The sequence below is a fragment of the Ambystoma mexicanum genome, chromosome 2p, assembly GCF_040938575.1.
Source record: "Ambystoma mexicanum isolate Mex_15411 chromosome 2p, UKY_AmexF1_1, whole genome shotgun sequence".
In the NCBI taxonomy this organism is placed as follows: Eukaryota; Metazoa; Chordata; class Amphibia; order Caudata; family Ambystomatidae; genus Ambystoma; species Ambystoma mexicanum.
The window spans coordinates 1,305,983,969-1,306,009,079 of record NC_090923.1 but is presented as its reverse complement, the minus strand read 5'-3'; the positions used below and the strand labels follow the sequence as shown (position 1 = coordinate 1,306,009,079).

General features: G+C 41.2%; 1 protein-coding gene across 1 annotated transcript in view; it reads right to left on the bottom strand.

The window, feature by feature from the left end:
• The window catches only part of LMTK2 (lemur tyrosine kinase 2), a 471,403-nt gene that overhangs the window by 195,319 nt on the left and 250,973 nt on the right, over positions 1–25,111 (bottom strand). Inside the window, exons 7-11 of the mRNA XM_069645647.1 lie at positions 16,907–17,037; positions 13,830–13,914; positions 11,854–11,975; positions 10,767–10,916; positions 318–3,258 (exon numbers count right to left, since the gene is read on the bottom strand). Coding sequence (XP_069501748.1) covers positions 318–3,258; positions 10,767–10,916; positions 11,854–11,975; positions 13,830–13,914; positions 16,907–17,037 — 3,429 coding nt within the window. The remainder of the gene's footprint in view (positions 1–317; positions 3,259–10,766; positions 10,917–11,853; positions 11,976–13,829; positions 13,915–16,906; positions 17,038–25,111) is intronic.

The following is a 25,111-nucleotide window of genomic DNA, read 5'->3' as shown; positions in this document are numbered from 1 at the left end:
CTTTCATTTTCCTTACCAGTAGTAGAAATACTCCAATCTCCTGCAAAAAGTGTAGCAGTGTGGCAAACTCAAACTTACCTGTGAGATATAGGCCTGACTCTACTGGAAAAAAAACGTTTTCACAATATATATATTTTGTTGGACAAGTGTCTGCAGTTCTGTAGCACTATCTTACAGTTGTTACTACAAAAGGAAAGTTGTTGATTTAAGTTACCCACTCATGACCGCCCAACATATTAGTCTGTGTGGACTCATGGAATCTAACATTTAATTTGGAAAACATTGCTACAGGTCAAGTAAGTAAAATAATGTGTTACCTGATCAAACAGATAGACTGTAACATCATCAAAGAAGGTCACTGCCTTTTTCTCTTTCCTTTCCACATTAAATTGTGCTTTGGTCGGAGGTATAGGACATTTCAGCAAACTCCTCAAATGTTTTCCATCATCCTTTTCAGTGAACACAATGGGCACAGTATGTATTATCTCGTCATCACTGTCTGAGCTAAAACTGCGTATGTCATAAGCTCGAATGTCGTCATCCGAATCATCACTGTTCTCATCCTCTTCATCAGCATCAATCCCCTCCTCGGAGGATTCCAGCAATCCACTGGAATCAAATTTACCAAGATATTTTCCTTCAACATCAGGCTCCTTCATCTTCAGGACCTCACTGTGCGAAGGCGATTGCTTGTCAAAAAGTACATCCACTGCAGAGGAAGTGCTAGAAGGGACCACACTGCTAGGTCCAATGGGGCTGGATTCCCAATCTGGGTCCCTTATGTATTCCGAAACATTTGCAATGTGCACAGTTGTAAATGGGGAATAATCCTTATACGGGTTATCTTCAGTGCTGGCAATATCTTCAGGTTGCCTTAAAACAGGCATTTCTGTATCAGATTCACCATAGAATGCCTGCCTATCGGTGTCATAAAGGTCTGTTTGCAGTTCAAAATGTTCATCTGCATTCAATGATTCCGGTAATATGCCATTAACAAGTTTTACTGCATCTTTAGGTTCAGAAAAAGGACCATACAAATAATTATATCCTTCCTGTGATTTCAATAAGGGGGGCATTGGCGAGGAACTTCCCGATTCTTCCAGTTTTCGTTCAACTTCAAAATCATTATCTGAAAAATAGGCAGAATCCCTGTATGAATTTTGTTTTGTATTGGAAGACGTCCTTGTTGTGGTTATTTCATGATTATCCTCATTGCTGTCAATATTGGAGCACTCCACTGCTTCAGAAATAATAATTATTGGAGTAGGTGATAAATTACAAACATTTTTTACAACTGTTCCATGCACAACAATCTCAGAATTTGGAGAACCATTATTTGTGTGAGAGGACCATTCTGGGGACTCAAGATTCTCAGTTTCATAACCACTATCCGCTGGTTTGTCAGGTGGCAAAAGTTTATGAATACTTGGGACATGTGATGTCAAAACTTCATGAACGTCTAATGAATCAAGAGAGTCGGGCGTTTCTGCTGAACGTTCCAAACTTTGAAAATGTAATGAGAAGCTGTCTTCTAGCAGACTGTCTTGACTTGCAGAGTCTGAAAACTGTACAGGTTCGATGTGTAGTTCATTTAAAACCACATTAAAAGATTGTAGTGGATTTGAACCTTCTGTTGGGTTAAGTGTATTTACCAGTGAACGGCCATTGAAGAGGCCCGTTACAGACTGCTGATTTAGAGGATCATCTTTGTTGCTTCCAAAAACATGATTTTCTACGCTGAGAATACTACTTTGAGTAATTTCATCCAGAGGAGTGATTAGTGTCTTTTCTTTGGTCTCTGAATGCTGAATTTCTGTTGTATCAGCATCAAGGGGACCTTTTACAAAGCTTGGCGCTTTGGTATAAGTTAGTATATCAGCTGGGTTATCCTCACTTTCATTATAACCATGGGAGGGAATACCTATTCTTATACCAATGTTTGATTTCATATCTGCCTCTGTGTGCAAGAGGCTATTCTCAACAGCCAAATTGATCTCCTCTGTTTCATATGGTCCTTCGGAGGAAGTCCTCAACGGTTTCCCTATTAGCCCGGGGCTCATGTCTTTAGCTACACAGGTGCTTCTATCATATATTGAAGACAAATGTGATTGATGTTCAGCTAGTTTTAGTTCAATGTCTAAACTATTTCCACCTGAAGATTTAAATATATTGTTCACAAAACCTCCATTTCCCAATTCCATTCTGAAATCCGTGACTCCCCGGTCAGACAGTTGGTCCCTCAACAAATTATTTTTTTGAAGAAACAAGAAGTTACCAGACAATTCTTCATCTTTCACTGGGCCAAAAGTTGACTCTGAGATTTCATTTTCAAAATGATTGGAACTCTCCTGTATTAGGTCACAAAACAATGGCTTACTTGCTAGAAGAGCACCCAAACTTGAAGTGGTGGAAGCAATTTCAGGATTTACGCCATTTAGCTTTGGCAAAGAAAAAACATTCTTATTGGTTGCCATTTCCTCAAAGGGACCATCCCTGTTATGAAAAACAGGACCACTAGAAACGTGCAAATATTCAGGTATGCTGGTGTCTTTTGGCTCAACTCGTGCGTGAAACAAATCCACATCAGTACTGGATTCTTCAAAGTTAAGATCCCTGAGCACAATGAATTGTGACTTTTTCCCAAGTGGATCATCTTGCTTTGGATCATCTTGCTTATCAGTTAATTTACTTGATGCAGAGCTGTAAAGATCGTGATTTCTTCCAATTTGCTCCTCTAACTGGATATAGTATTCACTTCCAAACGAAGGACTTTGAGCATCAAAAACAGGAAGTACGTCTGGAACAATAACTGATTTTTCAGGGTATACTGTAGATTGCGTTTCAGGCACATATTCCATCAATGTCTTTTCAAAAACATTGATGGGAACGGGCACAAAAATGTTATTATAATCCACAGCTGTGTCTGGGTCAGCATGATTGTGTTCATCATAATGATCATGGTTAGCTGCTTCCCAAACATACTCAAAGCTGAGCCCTTGACTGGTTTCAGTTACAGTAAGCACCTCGTCCATCTCATGATTGAGTCCATCGCCTGTAAAGTGCTCTAGGATTGGAAATGCAGAGTTTGAGGAAAGTTGCCGATTGTTAGTGTTTGGCTTAAGAGAATTCCATCGCTGTTCAAAATCAACTTCGGAGTCCTTCTGGCTTTGCATGCGGAGATAAGTCAATAGTTTGTGCACTTCTTCTGCAGTTATTCTTTTCTCAGGTGGCAGCCAGCAGAACTGTAGAACTTCATACCTACATAAAAAAGAAAGCAGATGCTCATTATCTACACTTCGATACAACTAAGAGTTCAAATTAAACATCAACATGTAATGAAAAAGCATGATCTCAACATATTCATAGTTCTCAATTATTTTGAGCAGCAGACTGCAAATAAAGAGTATTGCCTTGATGTCCGCAATAAAAAAAAAAGTTTATTTTATGAAAAAGGTTGCAATGTGTTTGGTGTTTTCATTGTATTGTCCCTTTTAAGAGTGACAGAAATGAGTGACAGAATGAATAAGGCGTGCGCAATCACAGAGCTACCACCAATCACTAATAGGACTTCTTCAAAGAAAGTATACCTCCCAAAGTTATATTTTGTAGGAAAGAACATAACCACCCGATAAGACCCCAAAGTCAATGCTATCAAATGAACACAACTATCAAACAAATGATGCCTTGCTTGTAAAAGACAAATGCAAAGTGACATTTTTACCAGTAAGTTTCAAATGCATTTGCACAAAGAAAACCGGGAAACCTGTGCTTTAAAAATGTTTAAGTGCTACTTGCATTGTAGTTCCTACCTCAGTTAATAAAGTTACTCAAAAAGGCAGAACCAAAATGTATTTCAACAGATTAATTATATGACAAAGAATAACACCCCCTTCAAGTGTGCTGTGAAGACAAACTTCTAATATAGTGTAGTAATGCTTACTTTGCTAAAACATCTAAACATGCTGAAGAGACCCAAACGCAGACACTCTACTTCTCCGAGACACAAACATCACCCCAGCCCTCCAAACGGTCCACTGGCTCGCACTAAAACAGACAATTCCAAAACCATATGCATAGACCAGCATGCAATCCACAGAAATTCATCCACTACAAACCATTGAGAGTCCTACCATCTAGTAACGCACCCTTAATAACCGTGCAAAGCTTCAATTGCAAACACTGCAGGGATCTTCCTTCTCAACCAAACTCTGGAATTGTATATGCCCAGATGTCTGCGCAGTGAGCAAAGTCACAGGACCTTGGTAAAATCCCTGAAAATGTGGCTTTTCAACTGACAACAGCACAAGACAAGTGAGAAGAAAACACCAACAGACACCCACTATGAGTAGCTTTTGAATCTCCCATTCCTGCTTACATAAACATGTCAAAAAAAATACACAACCTTTCCACCAAGAAGTACGGAGATCAGGATGGTCTCTCTTGCTCAACTTTAAACTACACTGGAACAGCAAGAATCCTTGAGACAACTAAATAGTCCTAAAAGAACAATGGTGAACCAAAAGGTTCCCCCCCGCTTAAGCATTACCCATCCCAACAATTCACATTCTCCTCTCTCCCTACCTAACACTAGTCAGACAATGGATCCCCGTGCACAGTAGTAAGTTCCCTATAAACAGCTAAATAGGTCCTTGCAATGCAGACTTAAAATGTTCAATCTTGGGCTCGCCCGTCCAATGAAACATACCCCAGCATTATTCAGCCACTAAATACCTAGAATCACACCAACATGGTACTTGAGCCTGTCAGCATCAACACTACATGATTCACATCTGCTTTTTCCTTTATTCCACCAACAACCTCACTCTCTTTTCTTGAAGGGTAGGTGCAGAGAGGCTGCTAAAACGTGAGACGTGTGCCATGAATGCCCACATTACAAATGCTCCACTTTTCTTAGTTTTTGCATGAAGCATAGGAATGAAGTACCAACATCTCATGTGGAAGGCTGTTCCAATCGGTCAATTAGGTTTCGAATATGTGCATTCCTTTTCAAATGTTCAACCATTGCTGCAAGTTATCTTAAACAAGTACATTTCTTCTTGATGTATAAATCTACATAATTATTTGCATGCAGCCATCATGTATCCTCACTCCTGGCATTTCTGAAGACAAAGATATTAAGCTATTTTTGTCCTTTTTTCAATTAATCAATCTTACATTTCATTAGGGTTGCCTTTTAAATCAAATCACCTTTTACAAGTATCAGTTTCTCACTTGGGGTACACAACAGGACTGCGACTATGAATAATGCTATGGGCTCAGCGTTTTATGATTCTTGTAATGTTTAAACTGAATTATTCTCACACTTAATCTTCAAGTAAATTCGATTCCATCATATTAAAATGTATTCACTTACTCCAAATACATATGTTAATTTATGAATATCTATTCACTTATTGCAAATACATATCTAAATTCAAATAAATCATGTTTACATTCTGACAGCCTATCCATACAACACAGCCTTCTGCGCAATAGTCAAATCTTCACTATAGTCCGAGCTCATAGTGGAACTAACAATACTTCAATCTTCTTGCACATTAAAATATGGTTTGTACACCAAAACCTACAATCAACAGTTCACATTAAAAACTAGTCATTTCACTGAAAAACAAACATAGGTAGTGATCATCCAACAAAAGCCCTACTTGGTACTTTCGATACATTGCTATTAATGCAGAGATATGCATCAAAGGCAGTTTATCCTTATTGTATGCCAGCTATAGGGAAAGGATGTATATTTATATTAAGTATAACTCCTAATTTTCTTTATAACACTTCAAGTTCTGAATTCTCATTTAAGTATACATCAGTTACTTAACTGTAACTAACTTGGTTAGAATCACAATATACAAGCTTGCACAGTGAAACATTGCCAGATTTGTATTGTATAGGCCTTTCCTCATTTTGACATTTCAATGTATGACTTATTTACTCAATAGTTGTTGCTTCTTATTTCTATGTATATATTTCTATATCCATTGGTCGTCTATATCCATTGTTCGGTCTACATATTGGGTTTGTACTAAAATTCTTTAGAGAGCGCCTTTCTTTTTTTATTCAAATTTCTTTAGTAAAGAAAAGACTGTTAAACGGGTAGGTAGTCTGGTGAATAAAGATGATCCTCATATGACCGTTTTAATTATGCTCCATCACCTGTGTTCAAAACTTTGCACCACCAAATCTATCAGGGTGTAGGACACCAAGATTGGTTCTCATGTTCTTTCAAATTGCATCTCCTATCTCACTCTAAACCATCTTTCATTCGTCCCTAAGGGATCATCATCTAACTTACTGTTGAACAGGCTCTTGCTCTCGCTTGATGAGGAGTTTGTGACGACAATGTTAAATGTCATTTTTAATGCTTTTTCTTTAAACATTGGATGGATCAACAATGGTTGAGCATAAACACTGCTAAAACAGAAATGTTAGTCACATGATAAATATTGGATTTTGTCCTGAATGTCCCGATATAAAGACGTTGCAGAAATATAGGCATGCCTGTGCATGCATGCATTTAGCACCCCAACAGCTTTATCAGTCATGTCAATGTTAACCTGTCAATTGCCATTTTATGATCCCTGTTGGAACAGCCCCTTCATTCCATCCTTTTCTACCCAATTATCAGAGCATGGCATCCAACAACCATGGACAATAATAGCAATAGTACATTTCATACTCAACAGCGATGTGTGCAGTCGCAGAAGCATTTACTATAATGGATTCCACCTTAACTGGAATAATTATGGGTAACACAATCCCCTAAAGCACCCTTCTTTACTGCACACAATCAAGCAGTGGTTCCTTATCACAACGGGGCAGGATGGATGGAAATATGCAGAGAAAACAACTACATGTATAGCAGACAGCACTCTACCTCACTTCATAAAATGGTTGTGTAAAGGCAACATTTCTTGCATAGACAGTTTGTTTTTACCTACCAGATGGCTTTGGTACCAGCTATATTATGGGCCTCTTGAAGGCACACAAAGCAATCACTTGTGCATTAATCTACCATGCTGGGGCACTGAGCTCTCACCTCTGGCGATATGGAACATTGGATGAACAGCTAATCCAAGCCATGGTGGGTAAAACCTGTCCCACACAGAGAAGGCCAGCTCCCTTTACAGGATGTCACCCAATGTCCTGAGTCATCACCAGTTTTCGAAGCAAGCATTTACATGGCTGGTCTACCTCGTGTGCATCCACGGTTCCAGAGGAGGGGCAGCGGGAGCAGGCATTTCTCATTCACTAATGCAAATGTAACAAAAGATTGGGCTAGCATATTGCCCATCACAAGCAGTTCATATTTAGGAATTTTATATATCGAGAGCCTTTGTGAGCTATAGTTCACATTGAGATTTAGGTTCAAAAACAGTCGTTTTGATAGGTAATACTTGACAAAGCAGCCATAAGGGAAGCAGGGTTTCAGAGGGCGTCGGTGACCTCAAACAGTCGACTCGACAGGCTTTTTCGCTCGGCGTCCTGGAGGGTTCACGATCCTTCCTCCTTCGATCACCCAGGCTCGAGGGCACGCGAGTGTGGGAACGATAACGCTCCCGGACGGCTTTCGAAGAAGGCGCGGACCGAGGCTTAGCTTTTTCAAACACCTCCAACATTTTTACCCTGAATGCTTCCCACTCTTCGGAGGAAGAATGTTTTGTGGGGCATTTCATTCGTTTTGGGATTCGTCTGAGGACGAGGTGGAAGGGGACCGTTGGTGTCTTTTTTTGGACTTTTTCATCAAAGACGAAGAGCGATGAGAATCACTTCGGGACCTAGACCGATGCCTCTTGTGTCGAGATTTCTCCTCATGGGACCTCGACTCGCCGCTAGAGGTTTATGACCTATCTGCAGTTTTCCCATCCTCTTTCGCAAGGCCTTCTCAGTCATCGCCTGATACTTCGTACAGGCCTCCTTGTCGTGTCCTTCCCCCGAGACACCACAGGCATTCCCGGTGCGGGTCCGTGATGGACATTTTTGAACCACAGGATTTACACTTTTTGAATCCCGATCGCGGGGTCGTGGTCTGGGTCGACGAGGACATAAATATCTTCCAGTAATCTGCGTCACAGAACTACTCGAGGCGCGCCGAGTCTCCGAAGCAACACGTACTGCGGTAAAAAGGAACTGAGGCCAACGGGCACAGCGCATGCTACTTGTATACCCGATAACGTCACCCTCGACGGAGGCCCTCGAGGGACCATCGACGCATGCTGCCCTCTGCCGAGAAAACATTTCCGAAGCAGCTGAAGCTGGATGGAATACATCTAAGATGAGGAGTACGTTGGAGGACACAATCCATTCAAACTCATTTTACAGTTTAATTTAAATAAAAATAAAATTACTACCAACTAGACTCAATTTCAAACCAGGTAAATAGTGCATGAACACTCACTACGCCAAACTAGGGCGATGCTAACTGATCTAATTTTATTGGTGGCAAAGAAAGATTACTTCCCTGCAACTATAGCTCTCTAATTTTGGTATTCTTCAGAGTCATTTGTGAGTGACCATATGAAAGGCCCAACGCTGTAGAAGCAAGGTGGATCGCTGATTTGCCTTCTTACTCCCTTGCTGAGAAGTGGAGATGCTGCACCATTACATGACCTGTACACATGGGCAGCCTAGTGCCGGCAATCTGACAGTTGCAAAAGCTTCAGCCAGTGCACATCCACTACTAGGTGACCACAATTAGCTTCTGGCAGTACAGAGGATAGCAATACACTTTTTCCGGGCTTACAAGGAGAGACTCTTCTCAGCCTCGAAAGCCCCTCAGTATCCCATGACAGTCCTTTCATGGGTGGCATGGCTGGGGAAATCCTTGAATATGGCACAAGGTCTGGAAGGCAAGTAGGAGAGAGCTCCACTACATCCGGGCTGGTGTGTGGTGGTAGCTTAGCTATTGCCCCACACCTGTGCTCTCACGCTCCTACTTCATGCATTGGAACTTGAGGTGGTGGAAAAGTATTCCAGAGGAAAAGCTACCAAATATAGAGCAGGCATCAACTCAACCTGCTCAACATGTAGAGCCTGTAACTTGGCCAAATGCAGAGTTCCCCTTCTGCCAAGGTTAAAATGATGCCAAAATGCTTCTGATGAGCCATGCACAGTAAAGGGAAATGATAGTTTTACAGTGCACTTAAAATAAGTTTGTATCACATTGGCAGACCGGTATATCATGGCCAATGGTCAAATAATTTCCAAAACATGTCTACTCAATTTAATTTATCATTTGAAATCCATTTGTGTTCTAGATTAATTTGCTGAGTACATGGTTAAATTGAGTTCAGATATGAATTTATAAACAGATTTTTGGGTCGTGACTCGCTCACTCAATGGCCATAGTTTATGTAAATCAGTTTCCACTTGTTTTATTACTTATTTTGATTTGTCTTCCATTGCTGAAATAATAGTCTCATTTTGCTACTACTTCATTAAATTGTGGTCCCTTTGGTATTGGTGGTGGTTAGTGTGCTTGTAATGTGTGATTAAATGAACAAAGCAAACACTTCCACCACTAGCTACCCTACCTCCTACTACACCGGTTGTGTATAAACAGCTCTACACATAAATCAGACGGTTCTATATATTCCGTTTGTGTAAATCACTGACCAGAACCAATATAAAACACATTTTAATTAATATCACAACATTTTATAAAAAACCTAACAGGAAAAATGCACAGTACAAAACCCTAGGCAAGGTTAATTCTCTGTTGTGTTTGGAAAAGACAAAAAAACACTAACATTTGTGAATGGAGATACATTTGATTGAAACACCAGTGAAGAGTTAGTAACATGTGACTGATTTTTTCTAAACCACAAAGAGCAATGTTTTAGTGTGGGACATCAGCTCGCTTGCATCAGATGTAACAAGATATTTTCACATAGGGAGTCTGAATCAGATGTAACAATGTTTTTACATCAGGCGTCACTGTAATGTGTTTCTGGGAGACCGCAACAGCGCCGGAGATGGATTACTTATACACTCAGTGCGTTGCCGAAACCCATCTTCAGGACGCTATATTTGTATGAACACAGTGAGAATGTAGTGGCGTGCACAGAGCCCTGTGCATCAAATCTAAAACCTACAAATAAAATAAAAACTTGTTTTAATGATCTGGTCAGACTAAAAAGCTATTTTGTGTAGAAGTGTAGTCCACTAACCTTCCACTTGGTGGTACTTGGCGTAGGGGACCAAAGTTATTTGTAAATTGTTGAGCCCTTCTCCAAACGCAACAGAGAATTAACCTTGCCTAGGGTTTTGTACTGTGCATTTCTCTTGTGTTGACAGTTTCTTTTAAATAAAATGTTGTGATATTAATTAAAATGTGTTTCATATTGGTTCTGGTCAGAGATTTACACAAACGGAATATATAGAATTGTCTCCGATTTATGTGTAGAGCTTTTATACACAACCGGTGCAGTAGGAGATCAGGTAGCTGGTGGTGGAAGTGTTTGCTTTGTTCATATATACACCTCAACCATCACAGTCCCCTTCATAAAAAAAAAGGAGAATCCATTTGCTCAAACCCCCTATCGAATCAATGTGTGATTAAAACCACAGCCTACAGATCTCCATTTAATAGTGTGTACGGTACTATTTTCCTTGCCAGCTATATTAATGAAGTTTACTTGTTAATTTATTATCAACTGAAAGGATATGCAAACGTGATATGTATTGGGTTTGCTCTTCCACATTTTATTTGAAAAAAAGAGGGGGAAAAGACATCCAAAGAACCATACCATCTATCAGAATAAGGGTGTTGTAGCTGTGGTTCGAGGAGTTTAACTTGTCTTTGTTTTACAACCTGTGCCAAGACTTCACCATCAGACAGCTCTGAATAAGGTTGAGCAGCACCACTGAGCAGCTCCCATAAAGTCACACCAAGAGACCTGAATAGAAGAAAATAAAATGTATGATATATTAGTTTAGTGATATGATATGAGTGAGCATTACTATGCTTAACACTCAATTGTCCATTTTCCCCCACTTACCCGAACGTAGTTATTCAAATTTTAAACTTAGTTTATATTAGTGTTTCTATAAGGATATGTTTCCTTCTAAGCAGTGGACACACACACCATAGAACATGTCCGATAGACAGTTGACTAGTGAGACAAATTTAAATCAATACAACCATCACAGACAAACTTAACAACTTTCAGTAACAGCTTAGCAAGCTTGCCAGAGAAACACGTTTCATGTGCCATTTTGATAGGGACAACATGTGCAATACAAGTATGAAATATAAACTACAAGCATACCTTTTTTCATGAACCAAACTAGCTCGCATGCAGTTTCCCAGAACCACTAAATCCTTTCGAGAAAAAAATGGCACCCTGGCCAATTGCCAGAATCCACACATTTCAGAGCCCCATTGCCTGGAACCAAAACTGCCAAAAAGCCTGCAAGCAGGAGAACTGTATAATACAGAAACAAACCAACTCCCAGGCACGTTCATAAGAGTCGTTTCAGCACCCAGCCCCGCTGTCCAGATGCATGTCCTGTATGGTCATTCCCAGAAACCAGACTGGTTGCTTAAAGGCCTATTCAAAGAACAAAGATTGCTCACAAGCAGTTTATTTTTTTTTTAGATTTGCATTTTCTATCAAGGTCATCACGAGTTAGACTGAAAGCCTCAAGCAATGTATCGTCCTAACTTTATTCAGTTAGTTTTACTTTTCTCAATCCAAAATCCATAAACTGAATCAACGAAAGATGTAACAAATGCACACTGCATTTAGAGGCAACATTTAAAACCGGTAGGGACCTTTGTTATACAATTGTTGGTATCTTGTCGAAGGCTGATAATTAAAATGTTATTTTTACCAGATATTGCTGTACTTTGTTTCATCGGCTACGACCATTCTACCCTGAAAGCTTGTTATCAGTTCTGGTGCAGTCCATCGAAGTGGAATAAACCGATTTTCATTGGTCTCTATATAGTCGTCCTATACAAAAAAAACAAAAAAAGAATTTAAATAGCTGTGGCAAGTGTTAGCCAAGAAAAGAATGAACAAATGTATGAAACTATTCAATTTGTTCACTTTTAAAACTATCAAAAAAGTTGAACATGTACTCTATACGAATTCGCCAACCCATGTAGTCAGTTTAAGGATTAAACTAGAATAGCAGTTCATTGCGAGAATGACAATCCTTACAAACATCTTCTTGTAGACCGAACACAGCAAACCGAAAACTTTTTTTTTTTAAAAGTTACACATACACCATGCAAGAATCTTACTAGGGTTTCTACAACAATGTGGAGGAGACAAACAAGTTAGTAAAATTAGACCTAGCTAGGGCAAAGGAAATGCAAAGTTCACTTGAACTAATGGGATCGAGGTAGGCAAGGACAGGGAGGTAGGAATTGGAGGAGGGGGGACGGAGGACCGGAGTGTAAGAAGCGGTGTGGTAATCCGTTTCAAAGGTTGGCTTTCTCCGTAGGGGTATTAGTGACCAATTTTAACCGACAGCGAGGGGCAAGTGGGGGTAAAGGAAATAGTTCCAAAGGATTTCATACTGCTGATGGTTTCTAATATTACAGGTTCAGATTACAGCGAGGTGCAAGTTCAAAGGAAGGTGGGTTAAATTGCTTGCTGCATACGGTACAAATTTGAATCCTTCAGAAGACTGTAGGGTGGGAGCAGCGACAGGATGTTAAAAAAGACCTGCAGGCTTCAATTCGTATTCCATTTTCATTTTTCAGTGAACATCGAGGTGTAAGTGGGTGCAAAGGGCAGGTTTTTTATGGTGCCGGTGGCAGGGGGTATGCTTGTTCCAATTTTAACCATTGACTAGGGGTGTGTCAAGGAGGGGGGGAAAGGTTTAAAAATGTTTTTCATTTCTTCAATTTGTATTATTTTTTCGTTTACAGCAGAGTTCGAGATGTAAGTGGTTGAAGGGATTTGTGTGAATTTGCTGGCTTTACCTTGTACTCATTTTTCCTTTCTTGTCACAGGCGGAGTTAGGGGCAGTCCTAGCCAGGCAGGAGTTTGCCACGGCTTGAACCGTGGGCGGTTTCCCGATGGCCGCACCCGAGCCAACGTCGGATGACGGGCACTGGATCCCTATGGACACTGGCCCTATGGACACTGGAGACTCCACCTTCATGTGCAGTGGCCCGAGGGAGAAGCACTGTGCACCAATCTGGCGCGTATGTCAGGTACCTTGCGACATGCATGGTGGTGGCAAGGGGACACCGGAACAGTCAGAAGCTGCCCCACTCTTTTTGGGGGCTAGGCCTTTTTGTGGTATAGATGGTCATGAACCATGGTGCTTTAGGGCTGGGGCTGCCCCCAATTTTGTATGTATGCTCCAATAAACTGATCTGTGTTTCCAAAAATGTAAAAGGTTGTTGGACTATTATTCACTGACTGCTCAGGTTTTGGTTTCCAAGATATATCATCTGTACACGACAAGGGGAGGGGGGGGGGGCGCCAATGGGGGCTGACACCACGGTGTAAAGATTGTTTTTTCTACAAAGTGATGCTTGCTTTTGCATTCCCCGTTGACCTCCAGTGTCCTACGATTAGACCGGTTTCATATCCATGTCTGGCCAATAGCAAATCTTCAGTGAAAAAACTGAAACACTGATAAAGCCCAATTGATCTATTAAGGCTGATAGAAGACTGTTGTACCGACAATTAAACATATAATCGATTTCCTTTAGATACAGAGGTAGTAACACCCACTTGGTTGACCTAATGGCAAAGAGTTCAGCTGAACAACAAAATTATTGTGGTGGGCAAATTTCATCTCAAGCAAAAAGCATAAGTTAAAGAGTGCAATTCTTTGCAACCTACCTTGTAGCTACTGAATCCTATTCCATAATCACCAACTTTTACAGTTAAATCTGATGTAAGGAAACAATTCCGCAGGGCTAGGTCGCTGAAAAGGAAGGCACAACAATGTGTAAAATAAGGAAGCAGGGAGGGGGATCCTGTGTACAAGCTCTCAGGCAAATCAATAACTTGGCTAATGGCGACAGCGTTACTTGCCCCTTGTGAGACTTGAGCACCTTTTAAATCTGAATGCCATAAAGCTGCCAGGAAAATAAGCTAGCAGGCTAAAACCTAGCACAAATAACAGTAAAACCTCTTCAAACTAGGATTACCTCAATGATATGTATGTTTAGAAGCAAGCATATTGCACACAATCTGAAACAGACTAAATATGCTTTTCCTCAAACAGCTCACCAGTTTATAATGTAGTGTGTATTTTGCAATGAATTTACTTTTATACACATTAGCTGTATTGATCATAGAACGCTCTCTATTCTGGAACAAAGTAGGGATATTTTTCACTTAGTGTAGATACGTGAAAGGACATGCTTGGTGTTTAAGAGCACAATGGACACCCACCTATTTGTATTTATTTGCCTTAACGAATCATACACTGGTCTACAGCCAGGCCAGTATTTAAGTCCTAGTGTTCATCACCATAGCCTTTCAGGTCAGACTTGTGACCTACTCAAGCCAGATATTTATTTGAATTTGTAAAGAGCCTACTGCCCTCGAGCATCGTGGCGCTGTTAAGAATGCTTGCTTAGTTACATAAGTGCAGTTAGAAGATTACATACATAGATGATAGCTTCAGACAATTACAGTAAGAGCATAAAGTGATTACATAGATTGGTGGGCAAGTATATGGTGCCAGCCACATGTTGCATGGCGGCAGCTACAAACAGTTGCGGGGTCAAGAACACTATGCATACATTAGTGCTATCTAGGGGTTGAATGGTGGCTGCATCTCATGAATGCGTGGTCATGTTCAATGGGCAGGTGCGTGGTGGCTGGCACAGATACATGTTCCATCAAGTCACACAATCTGCTGTCAAGTACAAAGGTGAAGGCCGGAAACCTCTCAGGTGCTCACATTGCGAGTTGTAGACTGTCATTCCAATTGAAATTAGAAATGTATTAAAAGAAACATGGCTTGATTGGAATATTATTGATTGAATATATGGTTAATCCAATTTAAAGTGGAAAAAAACAAAAATCAAACAAGATATAATCAGCAAGCGAGTAAAACATGCCTTTTTAACCTCTTATCTTTCATTTCTCATAGCCAGGAGATAGCTCAAGGTCACTGCGCTTTGCATGGGAGCAACAGTATACTGTGTGACATGTGTTTGAAACGCCCCACCTCAGCCAGTCATTTGCCAGAGGTCATAAAAGTGGGCATCAAAAATAGGTGTTCATAATGACACAGAGTGCTTTGAAGTTGGAGAAAACCAGCACTAGATCAATAACTATTTCCCTTAATCAAGTACAGCTTTGTAGTAATGATCAGTCCATAGTACACGTAATGCAGGGCTTTACTTGCCTTCACACATTTGCGGACTTAAAGCATCAACGCAAACTAATATGTATAGGCTAGGTTCAGGACCAATAGGTGTTTAATGCCTCATTTATGAGCGTGAGCATAAATCTAGGGGTGAGGCAAAACAGTTGCTTCTTGATTTCAACAGATGGCCCTAAACTCCAGATGAAGGAGAATAGGAGGATATTCATCATAAAATGCAACCCAGAAGTACGCACTGCAAAGTTCTTGAAAGTCTGTTCCAAGGATGGGCGCTACCCAGTGATAATAGGCTACCTCACTCTAGAGCAGTTGAGTAACTGTCAATTGACAGCCCCAGTTCCTGTATGAGTGAAATCCTAAATTCACGCTTGTTTTGTCCACAGGATTAAGGATCAAAAAATGTGGTACTGAAGTAGAGATTTAAAAATGCCATGGGACAGATGACCTGTCATATTGGCCCAAACCTCCCCATGTTGAGCCACAATGACAGTCTTAGAAAGGTGAGACGACGTAAATGCAGCCCTGCAAACCTTTCCAAACAGAAAAGTTCACACAAACTATGGATTGCTGTGAAATATTTCCACTTTATCTCAAATTAAGGGCTCACAAATAAAGCAGGCTAACATTTTAAAAATTGTAAAAGAAACTCCATTAATAAGGACATTTGTATTTGAAGCATATTTTTCTCAAGTAAACTGGCCAAGACCACCCACTTCATGGTCCCTTAATGTCGAATAATTAAATTAGGCATGATTAGCAAGCACTACAGTTTTGGAAATAAGGATTGTGAAGCAGAATTTGCAATATTGACCAGGGGGAAAGTTATTACTGAGGTTGCCATGGGATTGCAGCAATAACTACAAGGCAGATTCAGCAATAATAATAATAAGCAGCTGGGAGATTTAAGTGTCAGCAAATCAGTAGTAATGATATCCAGAAGGGGATTAGGAATATTGGTTTTAGGCTGCATGTTCAATAAAGACGAACATACTGGATTACCCGTTAATGATCAAATTAAAGATTACTAGTACGTTGGCAACATGGATATTGTATTGCTCGGGTCCCATCCTCAAACAACTCCTTGACTCCTAAAGTTTAGCTCCAACTTCGCAAAGACCTAGCCTCAATCTGGGTCAAATGCACATTGGCATATCCTCAATCCCATCCACCCAATCAGATGTAGCCCAACGGACCACCAGTCACTACAAACTCACCCCCTGAAAGGCACATATCCACCCTCTAGCCATAGCCCAGATGCATATCTCCTCATACATTCTATTCAAAATACCCCAACAGACACACTCCTATTAAACCCCAATCCCATAGGCATTTCCCCACTCTCAAGCCACCCCTCATCCCCGGACAGGCATATCACCACTCTAGTCACACCTTCACCTGTATATATCCCCTATGTTCCCCTTACATGATCAATCATCACCCTCCATCCACCCCAACCCGCTCAAACAGTGCCACCTTCCACACATACCCAGGCATGTCAGCAGTCCCTTCACACCACCACCAAGATGGGAGACCATTAAGAGCATTGTGGGGAAAGTGGTCATGGGAATAAACTCACCTATGCACAAAATGATGTTTATGCATTACGGCAACTCCGGCAGCAATCTCGCATGCCATTCTTTGCAATAGCATTATTTCGGCATCATGGCTGATTTCCTGCTCATTACAAAGGTACGTCTTTATGTCACCCTGCAAACCAAAATGTATATTAACTGTTCCTTTGAATCCAAATGCATACAATAAAAATAGACAGTTGAAATGCTTGTTATTGCAATTATTAGTGGTCTTTTACAGTTAAATAAAAAGGTCAGTTATTCTTGTATTCATGTCACCCATTGGGCAATGGAGTAAGCCCTTAGGAAACGGTTTCCAACAAAATAGAAGTCTTAACCATCTGAGCTGAGGGTAACATTATACAGAGAGCTGAAAAGTACGAACCTCCATTCAGCTTCCCTTAATTACCTTAAAACATTTAGTCAAACACAATCCAATCAGCTTTCATTGGAGTAACTGAAAACATTAAGCAGAGATGGCAGATTCAGATGCTTTCGAAGTCCCAGAGACGCCGTCATCAGATGGTGGTCACACGGGAAACGAGCAACAAAGAAAACCACACCTAGCTGGAAATATCTTTTGCGTGAAAAATAAAGGGCCTCTCCCTTTAAGCCCATTTGCGGCAGGAAGTCGTATGCAAGGAATTCAGTACTGCACGGCTCTTATCTGCAAGGCCATAAACAAAATATAAAGAAACGCATACGCCAGTGCAGGGAATTAAAATTTCGAGCAGGGTCACGTTATTAAATCAATGTTTTACAGGTAATGTGTTCCACTTTATGTTTGCTTCTATGTTAGGTTACTAAGATTTACACCGCACTCCGCCAGGATTTGTATTGTCTCCATGCACTCTGGTGGATCTGAAATAGAAGTGTATGTGTGGGATTAGCAGGGAGAGAGGGTAACATGAAAGCTAGCTTTGTTCTGTAGGTGAGTACAGACCAGGAGTACTCGGAGCTCTGCTTGCAGCTCAGTTTGTAGGTGTGTCGAGAATAGAGGTATGTGTGTCCAAATGGGAGACTCGTGCTAGTGTTGCTCCAATGCACTGATCCAGTGTGGGGCATGTAAGCTGGTTGTAGAGGTGTGGTGTGCCGACGTTTTCAATTGCCATATGCGAATTGCATAGTTGGCACGTAATGTGCATTGGATCATAGTAGGTGTGTGCAGGGAGCAATCAGACATCGATAGCAGACAAACCTGAAATTACATATAGCAAATATTAGGATGCCTAGCAAGGCTAGCGAAAAAAAGACAAACATGTATAAAAAAAATAATAATAAATAAAATACAAAACTTGTAACCCCTTGTCCTTCCTGTGCTCCTACGATTAGCCTACTGCAGACAGATCCAATTTCACTTTACCGCAGTGCTGTTGGACACTGCCCTCATACATCTTCCCACAGGGATCTGAAAGTGGCAGATCAGAGAAGTCGCTGCCATATGCTAGGTGCTAAGGGTTATGGTTTGGTTCAGAGAAACAGCTGCTTGAGATATGAAGACCCCAGGCCACCCTTTCAATTCCCTTCCTATGACGGTAGGTAGACTGCGCCCCATACACGATTTAAGTGTACTTGGCTAAAGCTCAGGCAACATTGGCGAGGGGTGCCAAATCAAAGGGGATGGGGGTGGCAGTTGGGGTGAGAGGGGAAATAAATCTTTCCTGTAGAAGCAATGCACGGTTTTCAAACCCACTTCCGAAGGAGCCACATAAAGTTGGGCATTGGTGGGGTTCAGGCTCACATTCTCTGTCCAATCACAGAGCAACTTACAAGTTTGTAGGGTCCCCTTTAACGACCGACAATATAGAGATGTGGAATAGGAAACATTGACACTGTAGTGATGAATCATTCTCTTCCATACTGGAAGGGTAGGCTGGCTCTAAAGAGTGTACAGACACCAGGTATACAGCCAGGGGCAGAGTGGAGCAGTGCCACTGGGCACTTATCAGGTATATGAAAGCGCAGTGTAAATAGTTTCTCTCTGCCTCCGGGTTCTTTGAGGGCATGGAAGAAGTCACGGTCATGCTCTAGAACCGGACACAACTGGCGAGAAACGGACGTGACATCTGATACTTGCAGTCTTTGCATAGTTGAAACTGTTTATAAGGGGAGGGGGGGGGGGGGGGGGGTGGGGGATGAGTGCCCAGGACCGACATCTTGAAGAGAAAAATAATGTTAAGACAAAAGTGGTTGATCTAATAGTGTTATCTGCGTGACAGAAATTACCTAGGGTCAATGCAATCATTCGGATGTACCCATGACAACACTTCCAAGGGTCCAACGATGCTGAAGATATGGCTCAGAGACTTCTGGCTGGGAAAAACGATTCAAATCAAGTCTGCGCCTGGGACCTGCGCTCTGTTAACTTTTTGACTAAGGGCCCGATTTACAGAAACAAAAAAAGTCAATGGGACTTTCCCCATGTCAAAACAGTTTGTAAATATGGGCCCCAAGTCCCACAATTCAAAGACTAGAAAAGTTGGAGCCATTCGATGTGTGTGGAAGTTAAAATACTTCCAAACTTTTAAACAGCCTGCAATACATGTATAAAAGCCTGGCAATAATATTACTGCCTAGTTGTGACATCCCAACTGCTCTGTAATCAATTATGCTTCAGTTCTGACTATTTTAAAATCCAAACAGTCTATATCGATAACAGAAGAGCAAAGGGAAAATTGTACATTATATTATGCAAGAGATTAGGTATTAAGACACAACAGTGTGTGGCCATGCATTATAAGGAATAAAGTGCCCCACCATACATAACAAGTCATCTTGGAGCTCTTCCTTGAGCCTAGTTCCTTTATTTGGTCACTAAACTCCTTGAGAACTTGAAGTGCCTTTATAATGTACAGTAGGGTGTACGCTAGCCCATATATTAGGGAACAAGAACAGAAACATTATCCTGCCTTCACTTTTTCAAGTCTCAGAATAAAATAGAAAAAGTAGAAACTGGATTTGTAAAATTCACCACTCTGAAGGAAATGTCAGGGATTGGGAGAGCGCTGGGGGACTCCTACTCACAGAAAATAAAAAATACATCTTAACTGGCAGTCATATTTCAAATATCTTGTGAACCGCGGAAGCAGGACTTCATGGCACCTATAGGTGTTTTTGGAACAAAGGATATTTCGTTTTACAGGTTCTAGTCACAAGGCCCTGCCAGATATACAGGACAGAATTAATTGCCTAATTCTATTAGAATCAAACCCTCCTTCCACTCATTTAAGCACAAAGCCAAGCTATTGCTGGTCACCCACGATGCCTAAATCTGGCACACCGAACTCCCTGTATAACCTTGCACCCCCTTTCACAGGTTCTTCAAAGGTTCTTCAATCTAAGTATATACACTCCTTATCTTCTGTAATTGACTTCTATTACATCAACACCTTATATCTGTGATGTATTTATGCTACATGACTCACGTTGATGCCCACTGTATGTACATTTTGTGATTCACCCTACATGCCTCTTTGTAAATTTACAATGTTGTATACCATGTGAATGTAACCTAAGATATGCGCCCAGATGCCTATGGGCCAGGCGCGCTATATAAATAAAATAAATACAAAATATACTAAACAGCTCCACTGAAAATAAGTGCCAAGGATGCAATTGTGCTCTGTTCCTGAAAAATCTGAACACTGAGGGAAGGGGCATTAATGCAAAAAAGAATAGGGACCATCAAACAATATTACCCAAGGTCAAAATATTGATTTCACTTCATGCATGCCTTGGAATTACCCCCACAACCACAGAGCCAAACACGCCAACCTCGACTCCAACCTATCCATTTGCAAGCTGGCTACATTGCAAAACAAAAGGGCATACAGTGACATGACATCTGTAAGGGCATCATGGCCAATCAAGCAGGCATGTAACACGATCACTGCATTTTTAACTGCAATTAGGTAAGGGGTGCTTATAAGGATAATATGGGCAAGCACTGGTCAAGTTAGGAAAACATTAAATTAACGCATTGTAGGTTACCCAAATGACAAAACCAGTTTGTCATAAAACCTAATACACATCAAGGTGGGAAATTAACATTAGGATTGCCAAAAGTCCCGAATTTGGGCTGAACTATCTTTATTTTCTACCAGTATAGCATACGAGAAAGGCTTATAATAAAAACAAACATTGTATCTGAAAAATCATCAATGTTCACAAAGGAATAGAACGAGTTCTGAAGGGCAGACAGGAGAAATTCAGAAACAGGAGTGAGGGTCATAAAGACAAGTATTTCATCATAGCATCAAATGATGTGTGCCAATTAGACAATGTTGCATCCAACGAACACTAAATACGAAGTAGAAAAAGATGTGTGCCACATCACGGATATAGTGTAGAACTACCCCGCAGGGAGAAAGTCAGTGCTAAATGAAATGGCAGTAGAAATGATACTGGCCATAAGTACTAATCCAAATCATAATCGACTGTATATGCCAGATCAGAATAGATTGTATATGCCAGGGTGGTTCCACCATATGCCAGGTACTCAGCACAGTATTGACTAAATATTCCAATGAGTAGCAAATACCAGGGCGTTTGGTATATCGGACATCGTCATTCAAGTAAAAAAGTATGAATATTTTGAGTTTTGCTGCAGGTGCCAGTCTGTTCCCTTAAACACTACAAGTTAGTTTCACTTTGCAACAGTACAGAACCAAGCCACATAAACATAATGCAATCATAATGGATTCAAGCTAACCGATTGCAGTTTCAAGAGTGGCAAACCAGTTTCCAGTTGCCCAGTGTAAGTATATGGCAAAGCCAGCATTTGGAATTTTGCAAAGAGAAATGTCAGTTTTAATGCCTTCAGAAAAATTGTCACATGACCAGGTAGAAGAGACAGCATAATAGGACTGTTCGCCAAAAGTTGCATCTTTCCTTCCACCCCTCGCCCAGGCATACAGACTGCTCCACTCCCTTCAGGCCCAGACAGTCAGATGACACAGTTTCACTGGGTTTACTAGACTCACTCAGTAGCAGCAGCTTTCAGGTGCATTTAAGGGCATCAAGTCAATATTCAGGCGGATTCTTCCAGTAGCACATGCAAAAGTCAGGACAAAGTTATCAGTTGTTGACATAACCTATAGCGTGTACTTTGGCTACTGTAAAAGGTTCACTCACTGCATCAGACACCAGTCTCTTTAAATAAATGGCTCAACACAATATTTAGGCCGATTAACGGCTGTGCCACAATTGCACACTGCAGCATGGACAAATCCAACACTCCTTCCACCCCCGGCGGGCACAGCAAGCTTGAATAGACAAACTGGCAAGGAGTTGGCACAGAGAGCAGGATGTGCGTCACGGTCCCCTTACTGCAATAAGCATGTTCCTGTTCTGTGCTTGACCACTGAAAACACTTAAAAAGAGTTGCCAAAGTTTACTGAAAACTCTGCTGGACTCGGGCTAAGAAAATAAAATCTCTTCGAAAGCTACATTTCTGATATTCAAAGGCTCCTCTGAGCACGACGGGACAACCTTGTTTACTCTTCTGAATACAAAGGCAAAGCCGAGTCACTGCTTTGCTTGGCAATTAAACAATGTCTAAGAGGGGTAGAATGATTTCAGTTAAAGAAAAGCACCTATAGAGTGAAACATCTGAAAAACTTATGAGACCCCAAGATTTGGTTCAGTTAAAAATCCTGTATATATTTTGAAGGGGGAGAAGCTGCAGAAACATTTGTCTAATGCACTTTCTCTCAACAAGGGAGATTTTGCCAGAACTGTTACAAACATCGAAAAGAAAGATGTAGGCACCAAGGATCCCTAAATTGCAAGGCAGCAAATTAAAGCCATGTATAGAGTAGAACATCCGAAATTCAAAAGGAACAAAGTATCTTCTCCTATCAAAAATAATCCAAGCTTGTCAAAATGAATGCCAAGAAACAGTGTATTAAAAATAAAGCCTCCAAAAACGCATTAATGTAGTCTTACATAAAGAAACGAAAATGACTGCCGGTGTTGAGATTTGACAGCACTTTCAAAAGGAAACGAGACTCTACTCACTGGAAACTCACTAGCATTCAGAGGAAAGCTAAGGGGAAAGAAAAGGTCTTTAGGATATCTGCTTTGCTGAGTAATTTCAAGAACACGGAACACAGATTAGTTAGTCCTAAAGACCTAGTAGATTATGGACCATCGGGATTCTACTAATGGCAGAGGTACGTATTATGCACTATGGTCTTTTTTGTATTTAAGCAGCAAAAAAACGGGCACATGAAAAGTAAGAACTACTACTCCCACAGCGCCTTTCACTTGGGCCCTCCCCTCGATACTGTTCAATCCATTATCACTCTTTTCCATTATCACTTTTTTTCATTTTAGTCCTTCCCTTCTAACAGCTCTTTTTGCCTTTGCCATTAACCAAATCTTTATCTCCACTGTCAGAAAACAAGACGGTCTCAAGATCCAAAACTCAGCCTTTAGTATAATAATTACAAGTTAAATGAATGACTGATCCCCTTGTAGGCACCAGACAGAATCCAAATACACACAGTAATTTGGGGAGGGTCGGGGAGAGATGAAACTCTCCTATGTTATTAGTAGAATCACAACTGTCCATCATAATCTATTAGGATTAATCTGTATTCTAAGGAATGCACAAAGGCTCCCATTAGGTTCCCCTAGTCCGACGGGCAGCACCCCACAAGCCCGGAACGGTAAGCCCCATATACAAAGATATCCAGTGCTGCTACAGTCATAACACATTTGCCCCATCTAGCTTAGAGAAGCTGAGGAAACGGGTTTAAACAGCTTCTGGGAAGATGGAAAAAGCTCATGCCTTGATCTTCAAGCCCATCGTCCATTATAGTTCTTCAAACAGGCAACAACACAGATCAGGTTGTTCCCTAAAAGCAGGACATTCAATCATTTCAAGATATGGAAAGGCACCCCCACAGGTGTAGAAATGTAACCTGGTAAATATAAGACCCACACTTCCCAAGACTCTTTGGAAGGCCATCCATCACATCAAAATGACCAACTTGCCTAAAACATTTGAGAGACTCTTCATTGAGCTACCAACAGGGACAAGGAGTCGGTACCAAATTCACATCATAAAAAGGGAATATCTGGGCAACTGAGGAACCGCAATCTTAATGACCTTCCATACTCTCTGTATCAGGGGATGCTCACAGGTAATTCCTCAACGAAATCATAACTAGAAGTTGCTGACCTATATACATTTAATGTATGAAAAGCTGAGGTTTGTGCCATCTTTGCCAAAACATTAACCATCTGCACTACACCGGCTTGAAAGGGATTCCAACGCGGTTTACAGCAACTAGCCAAAACTCCTAAGGCCGACCTGCAAGTACTGGGACAGCCCATTATTTTCCCCCTGGTTCGGCAGCAGAGTTCTAAATGCCTGAAGGTCTCCATCGATCCCTGAAACTTGCCATGCCAATAGGCTCAGAGTGTGCTGAAGCATCATTGAATGAAATTCACCCAGGGGCCCTCAAAAAAATCCACCATGGTCTGAAGAAAGGACACATCTATCGATAATTCCATTACAATCTGGAACCATGCCTTACACACACAAATTAGTTACAAATATCACCTGGGGCCTTGTTGCTGTACTTTTAAGGGGACTCGACGATCAATACATTGCAGGAAGGCATAGTGGACTGGTCTGTTCTCATCTGTAAAATTGTGCTAAGGGAGCAAAACTTGCAGTGTTCTGGCTGATATGCCCTCCCCTTGCACATCCGAAGCAGGCCTAGCGCACAAACGCATTTGTACACATTCATTTATTCCTCTCATTCACACACAAATCGATTCATTAATTTCTCCCTTCATTTTCGCACCGATACAAGTTACAAACATTTGCATGCACACATATATAATTTAAAAAAATGTAAAAATTCCATCCTTAGCTACAGCCCCAGTGCGGATGCCGCCTACTAATATGGCTCTCTGGCTCCCACACATGAACAGGAAGCAGTGAGAGCTTCCTTGTTCCTTGGGGCACGGGAGGCGGAGCACCTTCTGAACGCCGACCAGGGAGGCCTAAATGTGCAGGGACGGGCAGGAGCAGCGCATAGGTAGAATTAGGCCCGCAGTTCCCCAGCCTGCACCTCGACCTCCAATCAGGGTCGTGCAAGGCTGGGAAAGCAAAACGCCCCCCTTTGTATTTTTTCTGCCCTGAGGGAGCCTATTAGACGTGAGTGAGTACAGAAGAGAGAGATATAGAAGAAAGT